Source organism: Uloborus diversus, chromosome 6 (genome assembly GCF_026930045.1).
Source record: "Uloborus diversus isolate 005 chromosome 6, Udiv.v.3.1, whole genome shotgun sequence".
Taxonomy (NCBI): domain Eukaryota; kingdom Metazoa; phylum Arthropoda; class Arachnida; order Araneae; family Uloboridae; genus Uloborus; species Uloborus diversus.
This window is the reverse complement of record NC_072736.1, coordinates 109,301,818-109,321,326: the sequence shown is the minus strand read 5'-3', so window position 1 is coordinate 109,321,326 and position 19,509 is coordinate 109,301,818. Positions and strand designations below refer to the sequence as shown.

At 32.1% G+C, this 19,509-nt stretch overlaps 1 protein-coding gene across 1 annotated transcript in view; it reads left to right on the top strand.

Annotated features, from left to right (window-relative positions):
* LOC129224079 (band 4.1-like protein 4) overlaps positions 1–19,509 on the top strand; it is a 173,097-nt gene that overhangs the window by 68,822 nt on the left and 84,766 nt on the right. Inside the window, exons 2-3 of the mRNA XM_054858480.1 lie at positions 2,510–2,614; positions 11,070–11,112. Coding sequence (XP_054714455.1) covers positions 2,510–2,614; positions 11,070–11,112 — 148 coding nt within the window. The remainder of the gene's footprint in view (positions 1–2,509; positions 2,615–11,069; positions 11,113–19,509) is intronic.

Below are 19,509 nucleotides of genomic sequence, written 5' to 3'. Positions count from 1 at the left end.
TTACTGTTTCTAGCTCTATTTTCGTTTTAAAGCCCTATTTTCGTAATCTAGCCTCCAGATATCTCTAAATACGTTACATTAAGCTAAAATCTGGAGATTTAGGGGGTATTTTCTAAACTTTAGGACAATTTTCATGGCACTAGATGCAAATGTTGAAAACCGTGTGCTTCTTATCGTTGTCTTGATAAAAAACAAAATTGTTTCCAATAACCAAATTTTTGGCTAAGAGTTCAAAATTGGTTTTTAAAATATTTAAAGGAACAGCATGATTCATTATTTCATCAAAAAATTACAACCTACCAAGTCCTGATGCTGAAATGCACCTTCACTCTCACCGTCCTGATTAACTGATCCAAATAAGTTCTTAAGATTAAGTTCCAAATTTTTTCTTCTACTTACAGTTATACAACAATTTAACCAAAAATGTTGAATTAATTTTTATTTGTAAGTAAAACGTGATTCTAAAACGTTTTTAGCTTATTTATAATTGATTTTGCGACGAAAAGCGTAAGCTTTCTGTTTTTCGCACGACCAAGAAAATTCCTGCTGGAAGAGGTCCCATTTATTCCAGCTAATCAGAGAACTTGGCGAGCAATTTTAGGTAAAAATTAAGTGTAATATGTTTCATTTAACTCTGCAGAAACGTTTACAGCACTCAAATGTGTATTTTTCATAATTTTTTTAACTTAAAATCTCCGATCACGTTTTGTCAGCTTTGCCGGTTGACCTTTTCTTACCTTGTTTTCGGTTCGATTCCTTTTTTTAAAGCATTTTATCAAGCACTTTAATATGCAAACAAATAAATTAACTAATTTAGAGACATTTCAAACCAATTTACTACTACTGTGGGAAAAAAATTCAAATTTTGAATTGTGTTTGCGGTTTTTTACGAATACAAGCCATTTTACACTAATAAGCACAATATTAAGGAATAAATAAACAAAAAATTAAAGCAAAATGACTTAAAAGGGTCAACACAATGCAAAAATATTAATAAAACGGCATATGATAATTTTAATCATCAATTTATTCGAAAATATTTGAGTGTACGATGATTTTTGTGGCGTGTTATTTCTCTGTATCTTCGTTTTCTGACCCAATTCAAAAAGAAGATCCGTCAATATTTTGAAAAAACCAATAGGTTGTATTTAGAATGATATAGAAATGATGTGAAAAAATATTGGACTTCATATTCGAATTCAGTTTCGCGTTATTTTGGTTTTACTGAAAAATTTCAAAGTGTACAACACTTTTGGGAGCCACTGTAAATGATGAAAGAAACCTTAATTTTATGTCTAATAAAATAGAGAGTGATTTGAGGATACATTTACTGTTTCGGAGACTAGTTTGTGCTGATTGAAAATATCTGATATATATATCAAAATATCTGATATATATCAAAATATCGGATATTTTCGAAAATATCGTGATATTTTCGAACACTGATCAATACAAATGTTCAAAGTTGCAAATCAAAAACAATCATCAGTTACAATGTCACAAACTTGGAGGCAAATATTCAGAAATCGGTTTCCGGAAAACAGGTGTAAACTTCGCATTATTAAAACAGGCACGAGCTTTTATAAAAACAATTCTTGTTTTGAAATTTTCTTTCTGTTCTGAGTTTTCTCCTACCCCGTGTTGTCAAAAAGTTTTTGTGGAACTTTTTATGCGAGAGCCTAGAAATTCTGATGCGCGACCTTTATGTGTGACGGAAGTGACGTAGTTGTTTCTTAATTGTTGCCAAAAAACAACAGTAGTAGCTATAAAGCTAAAACGCTTCCTCTTTTTGCTGCCGAAAACAATGAAAAAAAAATATATTTATTACAAAGTTAGTTTTGTTAAAATATTTAACACATTAAATTTAAGGTTGAACTTAAGCAAACATATACTTATGGACTTTTGGCATTTTAAACTTTTCAAATAATGCAGGCTTTCGAAGATTTCTTTGATTCCAGTCCAGTCATCAGTATAAAAGCGTAATTCACATTGCTTAAGTTCAACCTTGAAGTAATTTAGTTAACTTTTATATAAAAAATCAACTTTGTAATTACTATTATTTTTCATTGTTTTGGAAAAAATTAAAAATTGGATTTGGAGTATTTGTTTAGTTTTCTAGTTGATTATAATCTATTTTCTTCACTGAAATATACGGTTTGTTGTGAATAAGCCTAATACAGGCGCAGAAAGAACAAGAGCGTGGCGTGAGAGAAAATGTGAGGATGAAGACACAGCTCAGAATGTAAAAAAATAAGTAAATAAATATATAAACAAAAGTTTCATGTTCATCTTATGTTTTTACAATACACAATTTTTTAAAAAATACATTTAAATTTTGTATACGATTCATCCTAATATGAGGCACGACCCTCGGGGGAGGGGGGGGGGCAAACACTGCGAATCTAGCCTACTAGGGAATCGAATTCAGATCTCATATTCTTCGCTTATTACTGTTAATGTTAGCTTTGATACATGGTGTTTATAGAAACTCATCCTCTTTTTGTTTCAGGCAAGGACACGAGGGGATGCTTTGCTGGATAAAGTATACAAGTATTTAAATTTATTAGAAACAGCCTACTTTGGCCTCCGCTACCTAAATAAATCCGGTGAATCGGTAAGTATTTTGATTTGCGAGAAAATTTACTCACAGCTATATTGGTATAAGTATTTTCCATGCTTTTAGAAGTAACAATCATGAGGTCAATAATCTGTTTTGCAATACCACTTCTTTTTACTCTAGAAATCAGGCCCGCAATTTATAAACTGATACCATAAGGGACATCTTTCTTTCCCTATTTTAGTCATAAAATGTATCAAAGGGAGAGTCTTTCTTACTCATTAGGGTTTTGTCTCTTTGGCATTAGTTTTTTTTTCTTTTATTATAAGCCTTTCCCCTTAAACATAAATTGTCTTCTTAGTGATTAGAAAACATCCTTTCATCAGAATTTTGTCGTCAATATCTAGAGATTATCTTAGTCATTAGATATTTTCTGCCTCTCTTTTGTTTCTTTTTTTTTTTTTAGTTTTAAGGACTCACTTAATCATTAGAACTTTTTCATTGCTCAAAACTTTTACTTGAGCTAAACTAGAATATTTTACTTATTATGAAAACATTCTCCTTTGCCCAAGGAATTAAGAAATTTCAAGATTTTCCCCTTAATTCTTAGGATTTTCGCCTCACTTATTGCGTCTTTTAATTCACTAACTAGGACTTTTTTTTAGTTCTAAGGCTTTTTCCTTTAGTTATTCAAAATTTCTCCAAACTATTAGAATTTTTTTCCCGTGATTATTGGGATTTTGTCCTCAATTGTTTAGTTTATTAATTCACACATCAAAGTATTTTTCTTCAATTTTGAGGAATTTTTCGCTCAGTCGGTAGAATTTCCCTTTTATCATTTTTCCTTATTTCTCAGAGTTTATTCCTTAGTCATATAATTTTTAGAAGTCGTTTCAGATTTTTTCTTTTCCCTGTTCATAAAAATGTTTTCTATTGTTCTTGAGATTGTAAAGGTTAACTATTACGGTTTTTTTCTTCGGTCACCAGGATTTGTTTTCGTAAGAACTTTCAACTTAGCTTTATAATTTTGTAGAAATTTATAATTTTTCGCTGCACCCCAAAGGCTCCGAACGAATGAGAATGTGCTAAGCACTGATCTTTCAGTAACTTGCATAATTTAGAAACAAGTAATATCAACTGCAATGCAATACATGTAGAAATCTGAGTCATTTTTTGCGAACTCAAACAGTGCATCCAAAGTGTAAACTAAAAATGAATCTTTGTACTTTATTTATAAACTCTAGAAAATAATTACATGTACTTTTGGCAACGACTTCGTTATTTGAACAGAAAATACATGGTTCTTCCTTCCTGAATGTGGAGCATTTTCAAAAGCTTTTTCAGTTTATTTATAACACAATTCCCTTTACTTTTAATGCATTTATTATCATGTTTTTGTTTACCTTTTCACAGTTCCGTAAAGGTTGCTAAACATGTCATTTTATGTAGATCTTTTACATCTGCAAAATATACTTATTTCGATCTTAAAAGACATGTAGCATTATGATTTCTCAAAGTAACATTATTTTCAGAGCTAAGCATGAGTTTCAGGTTTGAAAAATAGTGATAGATTTTAAATATATATTTATATTTGAAAAAGTTGAAGCAAATAAAACAATGCTTATTTTTTTCACAAAATATTTGTTCTAACAAACCTAAATCAAAATTTTCATCATTTGTGTAAGTTGTGTGTTTATAACTGGGTTTCAAGCAACGCGTTTCTATTGTGTACTGCATTGATATAATTATTTTGGTACACAACATTTTTTAAAATTTTATTTTCTATATGGTTTGTATTTATTATTTTGAGGGAAAGAATAATTTAGTTTGGGGGTAAAAGTTTTTCTTTCCGAAGGATTTAATTCCAATTGCAGAAAATCCATCGACATAAAACATATAAACAAGCACAACTTAATAACGTAGTTTGATTTTTTGGGGTGCTTCACTAAAAAGTTTTATTTTATAGTGAAATTCAATCTCATTCATAATCCATTATGAAAGTTGCAAATAATTTCCTTTGAAACCCATTTACTATTGTAGAAAAGTAAGACTATTGAGTCATTCCAGGTCAAGTTACCTAATGGTCCCCAACCGACCATCTCCGATTTGGATGAAACTTCATACATGGGTCATTCCATGCGAAATGAGCAAATCAGCTGTGGCTGACATGTCACAGATTTCAATGAAAATTTTTATTTAGGTAAACCATGCATATCTATGAGGAAATGCAAAGTATGGAAGTTAAAAAACTGTTTGTTGCTTTGTTATTGACATTAGAAGTTGATGCTTACGCTAAGCCTTAATTTTCGGATTTCATTGCTGCCAGTTTGTGACTCAATAACTCCATAAGTTATAAACGTACACTTAAAAAATAAATATTTCCGCATTCTATAAACAAATCTCTATTGGGAAAAAGCAAAGTAAAATTTATTCGGATCTTTTTTTGAATCTGAGATATTAACAAATATTGAAATTTTGCCAATTTACTTCAGATTTCAAATCACTCTTCTAACTCTTTTAATGAAAATATAAGAGTAAAAATGATTCAGATTGAAAAACTATCTATAACTAACTATCTGATCTAATTTAGTTATTGTTTATGAATTTCTTGATGACGAAATCGTACTTTAAAAAATCGAAAATTTCATTTTTTCCTCTATTTCAGATGTTTTTTTGAAGATGAGGGAATGCTCTAAATTTACTCAAGTTTTTTTATGTAATATATTGAAGTGTCTTTTAGATTCTATTAAATGTTAATCATTGGTATCAAAGTATTTTTGTTACTAGAGTAATTTGAACTTAGGCAAAATTTCATTAGTTAGTTCTTTTTGTTGTAAGTTTAGCAAAATTAACCATTTCTTTCGTGTTTCATTTTCTCAAAAGCATGTTTATGAAGTATTTGCTAAAATGTACATTTTTTTTTAAATCGAAATAAATGTTAGATATACTTGCTTTTGCATCATTGAGTCGTTTATCTAGTGTGTTGAATTCTCGTAATTTCACATAAGAGTCAATCCATACAGCAAAATTGCTCAATTTCAAAGACCTGTATCTTTTTTACAAACCAAATACAAAAAACAATATATATAACATGCATAGTATTTGAATGGAATATTCAATTGGCTACGAAATTTTATTTTTAATTCCATCCCCTTTTGGTTTACAGGGGTCTAAAAATGTCATTTTTGTCATTTTTCCGATTTTTGAGGGGCTGTAATCTATAAAGGGTGCACAACAAACACACAGCAACAGTTACATATTCTTTTTAGCATGGTTCCAGTGATTAGCTTTTGCCGTATTTCATTTTGTGTTTCCGTCCCCTACGCGAGTTATCTCCCTTTGAAATGAGTAAAATTTTTACATTAGATCCTGAACTTTAACCTGTTGCCGTTATTTTAATTATTAACTTACAGCTACGTAACTCAGCATGTAAAACTATCTATTTATGCACTTTAACATCAAAGCGTCAAAGTAATTGTCATAAATGTAATTCAAATAGATTTCGGCCAAAATGCAAAGATCTAAAAGTACCATTTTTGACTACGACAAATCACTTTTGATGACCTCTAAAAAATCAAAGGTCCTGATGAGAGAAAAAATAAAAGTGGTTTTAAACATTTTTCATATCCAGCTTTTAGGGATATGAATTTCAAAAAAATTAAAAATGGTTGAGCGCACAAATCCATCGAACCTGTATGGATTGACACATAAAACACAAAGAAAATGCTATTTTTCTGAATTTTATTTTACGTTTGGAAATCAAAAACCAATTTCGAGTTTCTTCAAGCAAATAGTAGAATCACAGCTCTATATTCTTGTAAAATTTTGAAGTTGTCTGAATTTTCCCTCATTTGAATTTTTGTGTGTATGTGAAGGGGAAAATCATCATTTTACAAAATGGCACTAAGTTTAAAACTGATTTTGAAGACAAAGGAGCTAAAATACAACTTCAAAAGTAAGGTATTTCTTTTATGATACTTTAGCACATTATTGGGTATTAATTTCATCAAAGCTAATGCATTCCTTAAAGATAGAGATTAAAAAATAAAATGCTTAATTATGAGAAAATTGAAATATTTTCAGTTTTTGAAACTCGGCTAAAAGTTAACTATAACAACTTTGAAAATTTTACTGACATCAGATTAATTACCCTACTCCATAGATTGCAACAACATATAACTTTTATGTTTTCACTAAATAGTTAATAAGATACAAGCCTTCAAAAATGCAACATTGAGCATTTATGAGAATGCTGTTCAATTCGACCAATTTTCAATCGCATGTAACTATTCAAATACAAAATTTTATGCAAAAATATTTTAGATATTTTTATATAGGCATAAAAGGAACCTGTATACCAAATTTCATAAAAATCTGTTACCATGCGGCCACCACTTTTTTGCGAATTTTGCTCATTTCGTATGGAATGACCCACATATGCCTTTAGAACTAACTTATGCAAATTTTCAACTTTCGAAATCCTGATGATCTAGTATCCCTCAAAAAAGACAAAAAAAAAAGGGGGATTCCAAAATGGCGGATCAGCTTTGTGAAACGGATTGCCATGTTTGGGCAAAGATTGTAAAAAATTTTATCACGCTGCGCAGACGGGTATTTGAGCCAAAAAGCTGGCCAAAAATCGATATTGTCAGTTTTACTAGTTATTGTCGCTTCTGAATATCAAAACAGGTAAATAAACATGGCAGTATGTGAAAGCGTTCTTCTTTAATTAAAACTAACCATAATAATTTACCAGCAGTCGGATCTTACCACTTTTATGATTCAGTTGCCCTTTTGTTTGGGGCCCCCCCATTCAAATTTTTTTCAACAAACCTTTATTGTTTTATTTTTCATGTTAAAAGTGATATTAACGAAACATTTACTATGGGAAGGGCTCGAGCAAGGTTTGTACTCTATTATTCATCAATTTATATGTATATATTTTTATTTTTTCTTTTAATGCCTTTCTTCAAGCCTCTCAAAAACACGTCCCCCTCTTTTTTCTTTCTTGTAAGACAATGTTTTTAAATATTCTGCTCTCATTTGTACTACTTGCAAGTTTTTCTAGAATACTGTCTATTTTGACAATCTGCAGCAAAAGTTTGCACAGAAAAATAATAAAGCTATACATAGAACAGACTGTTAATTTCATAAATTTTTCTTTTTTCGGTTATTTTTGGGTTCACAAATTTCAGTCTGGTGCATAAGTTGAGAACAAGCACAGAGCACAAGATACTATAAAATAGACTATAGCATGACAATTTGATGCTACTGACTGACTTCAAAGTCAGACCCAGATATAAAACAGGGTGATATTTTTCGATTTCGATACTTTCCAGAGAAATACCTAATTTCAACTAGTTCAATTTCTATTTGCCTGAACTTTGCAGCAAACAGCCTTTATGTACTGTCTTTTATAAAATTTTGAGTTGTACATATGACTGAAGCCATAAAACCTAAAATTTATCGAAAAAGCAAAAAATTATGAAAATAATAATGTGCTCTATTTAAAGCTTTATTATTTTTTTGAGCAACTTCGAGCAAGCTTATACTGCCGAAGTAGACATTCTAAAGTAACCTAGGGCATAACTTAGAAGTAGTACAAATGACTACACAGTGTTTAAAAACAATCATTTATGTAAAAAAAAATTCAAAAAAAGGATGATACTTTTGTGAGGCTTCAAGAATTGCATTAAACAAAAATACAGTCTTAAAAAGTAAAAATTGATAAATAATAGAACACAAGCCTTCCCTTAGCCCATCCATAATAATTTTTTCTTATAATATAATTTTAACGCGAAAAATAAGACGTTGAAGGTTTATTGAAAAACTCGAATGTCGTAAACAAAAGGACAACCGAATCATCAAAGTGCTAAGTTCCGACTGCTGGGAAATTTTTATGTATAGTTCCAATGAAAAACGAACACTTCCACATAATGGTATGTTTATCCATCTGTTTTGAAACTTAAGGCCGATACCAATAAGCAAAGTTGACATTTCGACTTTTGGCCCAAATACCCCTCTGTGCGATGGAAGCTTGAAATTTTGGGAGCTCAGAGTTCGTTTGGTTGTTAACACGTTATAATGTTCTTGTGAGTTTGAGGTTATTAGTTCTTGTGTAGCACGAAAACAAACTCTTGACAAAGCGCGGAGGAAAAATTTTATCCTGGATTTAAGGATGTCTTAAATGTTGAGCAAAAGTTATTCAAAAGTTCGTACTTTGTAATTCAATTGTCAAAATACTTGTTTTTAATGGTTTCAGTTGCAGAGCATAACTAAATTGATTTTGTAAAAGAGATTGTCATCTTAAAATGGCCATGAAAATCTTCACTTGAAAAAAAAAAAAACTGTTTTCAATACGCTGTAACTGAAGTTTGTTACCTTTAATATTCTTTTCGTCAATACCATTAGAAAGAAGAGATTTTTTCCTATAAAAATAAGTTTTTTTCTCTCTCTCTCGGTGGTGATGAATTACATTTCTATTCCACTTCTCAGGGCCCGATTTAGATTTTGGGAAGCCCTAGGCCAATCAGTTTTTCGGGGGCCATCTGTTGTCAAACCTTAAAATTTTAGCTATTAGCTAAAAGAATTTTAGCAATTTAGGGGCTCTAGGCTATGGCCTAGTTGCCTATTCAGTGATCAGGCCCTGCCACTTATCAATTATAATCTGCTTCACTTTAATGCTCAAACTTCCATTTCTGTTGTACACAATAAAAGTTGATACGACTGGTGGATATTACAGAATAGAATATCTGTTATGGATCTATTATGGGATATACCCTTGCCAGATTTGAAGTTGTGACCTCAAGTTCAATGGCTGACTTTCGGGCGAAGTTCTTTAACTCAACGCGCTTTTTAAATTCTGTAAAGAATTCAGTCGATGTTTCTTCTGAGTAAGAAACTGGCCAGAATTTCTTGTGGATAACGTTTTTGGCCGTAATAATGGCTGACCTCGCTCGTGAATATCTCAAATTGTTCCACATTAGAAAGTTTACGAAACGTTGCGGTTGAGTTACCTGAGTTGTCGGCAGTTCGTTGCGAAACTAAGCAGGGGAGTTTTTATCGCCCATAAATTTTAGAAAAGATTGGAAACTTGTAGTTTGCGCTATGTTGTGGTAACTGGGAGAAGAGACCGGTTTCTAAGGCAGTAATAAATGTCACTACTTGTTGATAAGTTTCTTGAAAAACGGAGGTCCGCCGCAGTAGCTTTTGCAATTGCGTGCTTTCCGAGATCGTTAAAATAGGATTTGTTGCTGAAGAAACTTTTGAACAGAAAAATGTTGTCTGTTGCTATTTTCCGTTGTTTTTGATGCTGATGATGTAGGTTGATGCTGAATTTGCATATTTAAATTACGTTTAAAGAATGTCAAGTGAAGCAACGTTGTTTAAATCTTGTTTTATGATTTAAAAAGAGCCAAAAAAAAAAAAAAAAAAAGCCGCTGAAGGAAAAAAAAAAAAAAGAAAGGGTAGGAAAAAAAAAAGAACATTGGAGGGGGAGTAAAGAGCTTAGATTTCGAAATCAAGCAATAAAAAAGTGATAATCTCAAAAGGAAAAGTCCTATTGATTAAAGGAGAAAGTCTAAAAAACTAAGTGGAAACCTTCTAATGTCTGAGCGAAAGATTCTTGACCAATGAAGAATTTCTAATGACTAACTGAAAGAAAAACGCCTTGTGCCTAAATGGGTCTTCTGAGCACTAATTCATACATAAATTAGTCCAAAGTTCAAATCCCCTAGCCGCCCCCCCCCCCCCCCCCCCCCCCAAAGAAAAAAAAGCAAAAAAATCCAATTCCAAAACTAAAAATAGATAATGTTTTTATTTCCAATGGCTGGCAGCAAGAAAAGGTTACAAAGAACAAAATAGCAGAAACAAACACAATACACAGAACAAGGAAAAATACAGAAACAATAGGGTGAAATATTTAGCTGCCGATACGCTCTCTTGCTTCCCAATAACGGTCACACAGGCTACGTCTGGAAAGCTGGGTGCAAGTGTGCAGGTGACGAATGTCCATTTCTTCGTTTGAATTGCAAAGGGGACAATTGGGACTCTTCACAATCCTTAAGCGGTAAAGATGTTTTGGTAAACAGTCATGGCCAGTTAAAAGTCGAAACAAAGTCACTGACTCTGCTCTTGGTGCTGAAGGGACAAAATCACGGTTTGTAAACCAAACTTTGTGGTTGCTTCTACCTTTTAGGTCTTGCCAAAAAAATCTCTTGATTTTTTCCTTATATATAACTTTATTGCATTGAATGAGACTGGCTCATTTGGTACTTGAATAATAGCAGACCCCCTCTTGGCCAGAGCATCAGCAAGCTCATTTCCTCTAATCCCACAGTGTGCAGGGATCCACTGCAACACCACTTTAAAATAGATAATGTGTAAACACTCATATAAAATTGAAACCAACACCTCCTACGCAAATGAAGCCCTATCTGCATGCACTTGTTTTTCGTGTGTGTGTAACTGTGTTTTAATCATGAAACTTATAATGGAACTTTAACTTTTTCAGAGGTGGCTTGACCCCTTGCCGAAAGTAACAAAGCAGCTTAAAGGTAAATATATTTTATATTGTTACAAATTTTGCGAATAGATGTTAATTTTTATGTTTATATGTGTTTAGTTTGTTGCAACCTTTTCAAAGTTTTCTGACACAAAATTACGTTACCTTTTAAAGCTTTAACTGTGTTTTCCGCCGGATTTTCATCAGCTTTAACTACTCTGGGGTTAACAAGGGCTTCATTTTAGTGACTAATTTTTGGCTCCAAGTTTATCGAGAAATCGCCAAACGGGGGCGCCACCATAACGACGACATTTAGAAAAAAATACATTCATTTTGATAAGTTAACATAGTGTAACGGCACCAGTAACAGATATGCTTAAGACATCGCTCTCAGATGAACTTAATTTTCTGAACCTTTTAATGTACTTAGACTTTTAAAACTATTTTTCTCTTATGCAACTACATTTCATCTAACGTTTGATTGCTTCTGGATCCTCTGAATAAGTTAATTCTATTTTTATTTGCTCAATTTCGGAAAAAAGGCCGACCCCAGTAACAGACACCGACAATTCTGATGATACCTAGTGGCATATAAGATGAGGAAAAGATGAGTATTGGACAGAATTCTCCTTTTCTCTTCAAAATGTGCAAAACTTTTTTTTTTTTTTAGATTCAAAACCTTCTTATATTCAAATGAACATGAAACACCAGCTGACCTCGTGGTGGCTGTTCATAACCTTCCACCACTGCCTTGTAAATACCAACTGGCTCATAAAATGCACTCTGATAATACTATGATAACACTATAGATGGATGCACCGTATTCATGGGTCGCAGCAGCATCAGTTTGACCAGCCTAAAATTCAAACTTATTATTTAAATTCAAACTTACGATTGTATGTTACTGGACCCTTGTCTGTTACTGGTACCGTTACCCTATTACTTTCTCTCAGGTCTTCTATAGTATATCCGTACAAAGAAAAAAAAAAGTATGCTGAATGTTAAACTATAAATGTCGCAAAATAATAATAATAATAATTAAAAATTTTGGTGTCACATTTTAGAAGCGGAGATTCATCTTCTTTTGCTTTTAAACTTCATGAGTACATATTATACATAAAATTAAATAACCGCTTGTAGTTGTAGTTCTCATTTTTTCATTTTAGTTTACATTAGAAGAATCGGATACATAATTTTGCAATATTGTTACAATTTTGTATAGTATACGAAAAATCACTTGAAAACATAAACTCTTCATGTGATTTTCAAAATGTTTTACTTCAATGAATGAGTTAAATATCAAAGTTATTTTCCTCTGGTGTGAGGTGGGCTGGTCCAATCACTGCTAGCTATCAAGATTCTACTGCATTTGTAAATATTTTTTGTTTAATCATACATGGAAGAATTTTGTTCTCTTGTATACTATCCTCCAACTAACTAGTGTTCGCTACCGTGGCAGTCAACATCACCCACTTATCTAGGTCTTTGGCCCGATAAACCGATAGCGGAAATGTGAAAAACTTTTCCAATCCTGTCTGACGAGTGTTTCACCTGCTCACAGAGTACGAGAGCACCTGCTCCCATAAGATAGAATAATCCCTTTCCCTGCAAAACTTAACTCTGATTTATTAATAATGTAACTAACTGCTAGTGACTGCACAAACAATCTTTAAGTGAAGGAAAACAACAGACAGGGGGAATGCGATCCCATGGAGCAATGATTGTTTTAGAGTTGATCAAAAGTCCGATCATTACAATAATTCGTTTGAGTGATGTAATTTGTGCAGGAAACTTCAGATGGAAAACTTTGATGCCGTATTTGGTTATTTGAACGGAAGTAATTTTCTTGGATTGCAAACGGTAATTTGGCTCAGTAATTCCATTTTGACTCGTTCATTCGTTTTGTTTTCACAACAAACGAAACTGTGGTACATGATGTACCTGATAACAAAGCTGAAGTTGGTTTGTTATCAATGGTTGAGATTTTTAATGAGATTTTGAATAATGTCAGTGGAAAGGAAAGGAATCTGGATAGTTTTCTGGTGTTGTAATGAATTTTCGGCATTCTCAGAGGAGGCAGCGATAACTGTACGAGATTAATGTCTCATTTAAATAAAAGGAGTGTTTTGAAAAACAAAACTGGAATTGAGAATAGAAGTGTTATTAACTTTTCAATTACATTTTGGATTACAAATAAATATCTTATGTTGATTTGTACTTCCTGTTTGATCTCCTACGCAGACGTTCTACTGAACTAAGAAACACAAGAAAGATACGTATTAGGTGAGGATAAAATTTATAATGATGAAGACAAACTTATAGTTAATAAAAGCATTTAATTAACAATAAACAGTTGCGAAATACTACATAGCGACATTTAATGAACAACTAGCTGCGTCGTCCGACTTTGCACGGTCTACCTCGAAAAAAAAAAGTTATGTCAAGCGACACGTGTTCAACAATCAGGCTTGAACAAAAAAATAATAAAAAAAAAGAATAAAATTAATTTGTATTCTGAACTTTTGAATTCAAATTATGTTTTTCGCAATCACGACAGGTGCCTACTCATTGGGACATTAGAGTTACTGTTTCTAGAAACGGCTCCTGTCCCCCCAAGCCTGCCTCTCGTCCTGGGCGGTTACGTGCGGATAGTTGTTTGTGCGGGCGCACGTGCGTGCATGTATAGGCTTGTATGTGTGCGTAGACCTGTGTGTATGCACTTAGGCGTGTGTGCGTGTATGTGTGTAACGGCGTGTGTGGAGGAGTGTGTATGTGCGTAACGATGCGTGTGTGTGTAGGACATGGACGCCACCGACCAGCAGAAGCGGCTAAAAGGGGACAGTGCTCCGGACCGGAGGCTGGTGGGCGGTGGTGCTGCAGTAGCCCCTGGTCTAACCTGAAAAAGGAACCAGAACGCCAAGGACCGTCAAATGAGAACAATAAGCAATCGTAATTGCTCAAAAAAATCAGTAAAATTTTGCGGCAGATTGCGGAAAAATAACCAAAAAGGAAACATTTTAAATCGCACATTTACAGAAAAAAAGGCTTTAAAACAAAAACCAGAATTCTACTTGTTCATATTCGAGAAAAAAATGGCAACAGATCTTTCGTCTCAATTATTTTCTTCACGCTACAAGTTTTAATAAAAGCATCAAAGAAAGTTGAGATGAAGCACTGAATAATAACACTGTGTGACAAAATTTTCCTTTTTTTTTCTATATCATGGAATTTAATAGCTGATTTATGTCACGTCGGACCTGCTAAACATAAATATATAAACTAAACTACTGTAACACGTACCATTTTAAAGTTATGACAAGTTTAATTTCCATAAATTGCTAAAAACTGAATTTTTTAAAATCAAATCTAATCATGTTTATTTTCTCATACTTTGAACTTTAATGCAAATATAGTAAAAAAATACACTTATACATACATTGTGAGGAGAAATATCGCATATAAACGCATATACATTAAGTAGAAAAATAAGTCACATGTTATAAATGAAAATGATTAAAAAATTAACTTTTCCTTAAGTTAATACTAAAGCTCTCTTGAATTAGAAACCAACAGTAATCCGCTAACATTTTTGCATTCCATTTTCATTGGTAATGTTCTTCTATATGTTTAATATCTTGAAGGAAGTGCTGCTCACTTTGCTCATCACTCGTCAATTCGAGATAAGGAGGGAAAAAATCGAAGTGAGGCTTTCTTATTTGTGGGTTGACAGAAATGCCTTAGTTTTAATTTAACATGACTCGATTTCGGAAAAATACTTTTAAAATACAAAAATCTTTTGCCATTTTCGTACGTAGCTTTGACAAAAATATTCACGAAGCAAAGTTTTATATGTAAGGGCGGAAGAATTATTTTCTTACGGATTAAGTGGTGAATCAAAAAAACTAAGTGTTACCAGTTCAGGAAATTACATCAATTCCAATTGAAATAAAATATTCTATTAAACAATAACGGTTGTAGATATTTTTTATATCTTACTACTATTATATATGCGAAAGTTTGTCTGTATGGATGTATGGATGTATGGATGGATGTTTGTTACTCTTTCACGCAAAAACTACTGAACGGATTTTCATAAAACTTTACAATAATATAGCTTATGCATCAGAATAACACATAGGGTAGTTTTCGTCGCGTTATGGGGGGCAAAACCCCCTTAGGGAGGCAATAAAACACAATTTTTGTATAAATTCTCTAGTATTGGGATGAAAAAATACTTGCACATATTTACATTATATGTCCATCTAAAGCTCTGATTTTTCTGCTGAAGATGGCACCTGTTCGAAATTTCTAAGTAGAATAAAAAACGAGTTATGAGCTTTTTAGTTCCATGTTCGAAGGCTTTCCTCAACTCAATACAGTATTTAGTGTATCATCTCAACTCCCTGTCGATAGCGGCAATTGTTGTATTGTTGACTATCTTTGCTTTTCGTGACCGTTCAACGCTTTTCTCAAGCAAATCTTGAAGTAAGATTTTTGCACAAGATTGGCAAATAATACATGATTTGGCTGATCATTTTCCACTTAAGGCGATAAGGGGCTTTCAGATGAGTAAAAATTGATCAAACAAACGTTTTTTCATTCATTATATTTCTAAAAATTAGACCTTTAGCTGAACTGTTTAAAAAAAAAAGAACTGAATCGGTGGAAAACTGGCGAAGTTATGACACTTTTTGTAGGAGCCACGCACCTTTTTTTTTACTAAAAAATGCACATAAAAATGCATATAAAATGCATGAGTAAAAAAAAAAGCATATAATATTTAAATTTTTAATACTAATACCATTTTAAATGAATCATAAGACCTTATTTGTGGTGAGTTTGTATTTAAAACTAATTTGTTTATTCAACAATGAAATTGGCAATAAAACAGAAAATGTTGATTTCCTCAAAACCTAATTTTCGACATAATTACAAAATTCAAACTGCTCCTTGCAAACGAATTATTATTTCAATTTGCTGAAAATTTTATGCCAAGTATTTAAGCGGTTTGTTAACATTTTGTTGTGAAAGATTTTTCTGTTTGATTAGTTTTGTGGAGTATATTTGCTATATTTTATTGAAATATGAACATATTTTATCGAAAACGTCTAGTTTTCGGCTTTTCTTCTAATTATTTATCTTTAAGACAAAATTTTGAAAAAGTAATTCCAACGTCCTTATTTCGGTTGTTTTACGTATCATATTTTGCTAGTATTTTATAAATCTGATGAATTTTCGTTTGCAAGGAGTAATATGACAAAAGCGTTATAAAATCTAAATTTGAATTTAAAAAAAAATTAAATTTCAAAATAATTCAATGAAATTTTATATTTGAGTTAGTGTTAGCATCATGTAAATATGCTGAAAATTTCAAAGAAATTCATTGAAAATTACTTTAAAAAAATTGAAACCCCCGTATCGCCTTAAACGGAACTTTAATGTAATTAATGGTTTTTATTATTATTTATGCTGATTGAACGCTTACTCATTATCCAATCAACCAGCAGATCGCCAAAATTTTTGCAGAAAGATTTCCGTAGCTGATGTATTTGGCAGTTTTTTCAACGTTGCTGTTTTTGAAGCCGAAGACTACGTAATAATGTTTCTCAGCTTTCACCATATAAACAAAATATCGCCAATCAAAGAATTTTCAAAAGACTTTTTTTACTGTGTTAAATAATCCAGCAACTAAATTAGGCAAATCCATAAACAGCACAAAAACTTCCATTAATTTTCCTTTTTGCACAATTTCAAACAATCACCAGATTTTACAACTTATTTTGGAAACATTTCGGATGAAACTGTGTAGCGCCATTTTATGGTGACCAAAAGTATCTCAGAATCTGGCGACGATATCTCTGTAACGAAAATTAATACCATATCGTTTTACAAAGGAAGGAAAGAAGGGGGGAGAATCATCGAAGGTACCCCAAAACGACTCTCGCAAATTCGGTAAAATCGCACCAAGAGCCCACAATGATTGAAATTTCCCAAAATAGCTAAAGCAAGTATAAGGGGATTACGAGCGCAGCTACTTTTTTTAAATCACTTCGTACTTCATTAGCCATACAGAGAAGGTTTTAGACTTCATGTAAAAAAAAAAAAAAAAGTATCAACAGATTCATCTTTTTAAACATGAGAAGATTAATTTCATGTTTTGGAAATTTGTATATGCTTAAATATAGTGCTTTCGTTTCTAAATCAATACTATTTTGTTCTTTATACTTATTGCTATTTTAGTTTTATGGGTAAGGAAGAAACTCGATTTTTAATCACGTCAAAAAGATGTGTTTTAAATTCTTTCACTTAAAACAGAAAACAAAAGCAAGTAACGATTTTTTCTCTTAATTATTACTGACCCAGGCAACGCCGGGTATTTTCACTAGTTATATACTAATAAGCTGTTTTATACTTCTAACTGTTGAAATAAATATGGAATTAAATTATTTTTATCACATGATGAACTAGGGAGGGGGAAAACGTTATAGAGGCTATAACTATGAAACGTGACGGGTTACATATCAATGGGCAATTTTGGTTACAATTGTGTAAGTAATTCAATACACGTGAAATTATTCATGTTAGAAAAATCGTGTCACACAGTGTAATTTGAATGGAGATAGCCTTCGAAAAATAGGGATTTTATGTCAAAATCTTAGGTGTCATAATTAATAGTTTTTCATTGATATCTCCGCTAATTATTATCAGAGGATTATGTTAAATAGCCAAACAGAAAGATGTAGAAAATTACGAATCAATCGATACCTGATTCGATGGTCAGTTCCCTGGCGTTCGGGAGAGGTAACGCGGACATAAATACATAGATAGGTACGTACATAGATACGTTGTTTTTTAGCCTACTTTCCCAGTAAAAGTCAGAAAAAGAAGAAGAAAGCATGAAAGAAGGCTTAATGCATCTTAAAAAAATCGCGAAAAACAAAAAAAAAGTCAAAAATAAATAAAATAATTAAATAAATATTGAAAAATTAAAAATTGGAAAGTAGGGTATTGAGATGGGGAAAAATGTCTGTCGGTCTGTTGGTCCCCCCCCCCCCTAATAACTTTGAATGAATAGTCCGAGTCGGAAAAACTTTTTTTTTTGTTCGAAAGATCTCGGCGAGGACACCTCATTCCCATATTTCACTTTTTGATTTGATCTATTTTTTGTTCAATTTTGAACAGTTCAAAAAAACTTAACACTAGCGCCTACGGGGAAATTCAAGGCAATTCCGAACTGTGAGGCGATTTTGCTTCAAACAAACTTTGTAGGAAAATGTTTTTGATGAAAAACTTGTATATAAAACATCTTTTTGATTTGAACAATTTTCCGTTCAATTTTGAACAGTTCAGATCCCTTAACATTAGCGCCTACGGGGAAACTGAAAGTCAATGTAGATTCCGTACTTGAAGGCGGATTTACTTCAAACAAATTTTGTTGGAAATAGCTCTTGACGCCAAACTCCAGACTTCGACTCCGAGAATTTAGGGACACTTGACTCCGACTCCTATGCTTGACAATTAATCGGACTCCGACTCCCCGACTTCGACTCTGACTTCGTAGCTTTGGCAAGAATTTATACACGGAGGACAAATGACTGACTTCGATTCTTAGATATTCGACTCCGACTCCTTTACCCCAAAATGAGATTGACTCCGATTTTGACTGTGAAATAATTATTGTTGATTTGACTTGTTTTTATTTTTACGCTAAAGTTTTAATTTAGGTATTCAGTTTTCGGCGAATAAACTCGAAGTCATTTATGTTTCTACATAAAGATATGCGCAGACGATTTATTATTATTATTATTATTATTATTATTATTATTATTATTTTGACAATGAAAATTATTTCTTTAAGTTGACATTTTATTTTTATTTTTTTATTTTGGTAAGTGCATTAATTCATTTAAAAAAATGTTTTTGGCAACAGGGGTAAAAGAAACGATTTTTTTTTAATATGATGTATTTATTTTAATGAACTTATTAGCTTTAATTATTGTTTTTTCGTTTTGAAAGCTGTTAAAGATTTTTTGAATGGAAAAAAGTGTATTAGCTGCTTTGTTTAAAAGTTGCTGCTATTTTATTTGTTCGTTTTTATTTTTTTACGCATCTATTTTTTTAGATGAGTGAGGAATATTTTATTCCTAGAAATCAGCTTAAAGTATTTCGAAAATATGCTTGAAAACATTTGCGATTTTAGCTATTTTTGAGAATATTGATCAGGTACTAGAAAGTAGTATGGGTATACGGGAAAGTAGGCTCGTCTAGTTCTAGACAGAACTTCTTGTTATATATATAAGATACTGAAACTCTAACGTAGTTACCTCATTGCAAACATTCTTATTCAGTTGTAAGCAATGGAGTGCTGCGGCTCAAAGACAATTTTGACAAAAAATAGAAATCTGACCATACATACGGGTCACTCCCGAAAATAGTACAAATCCCACAC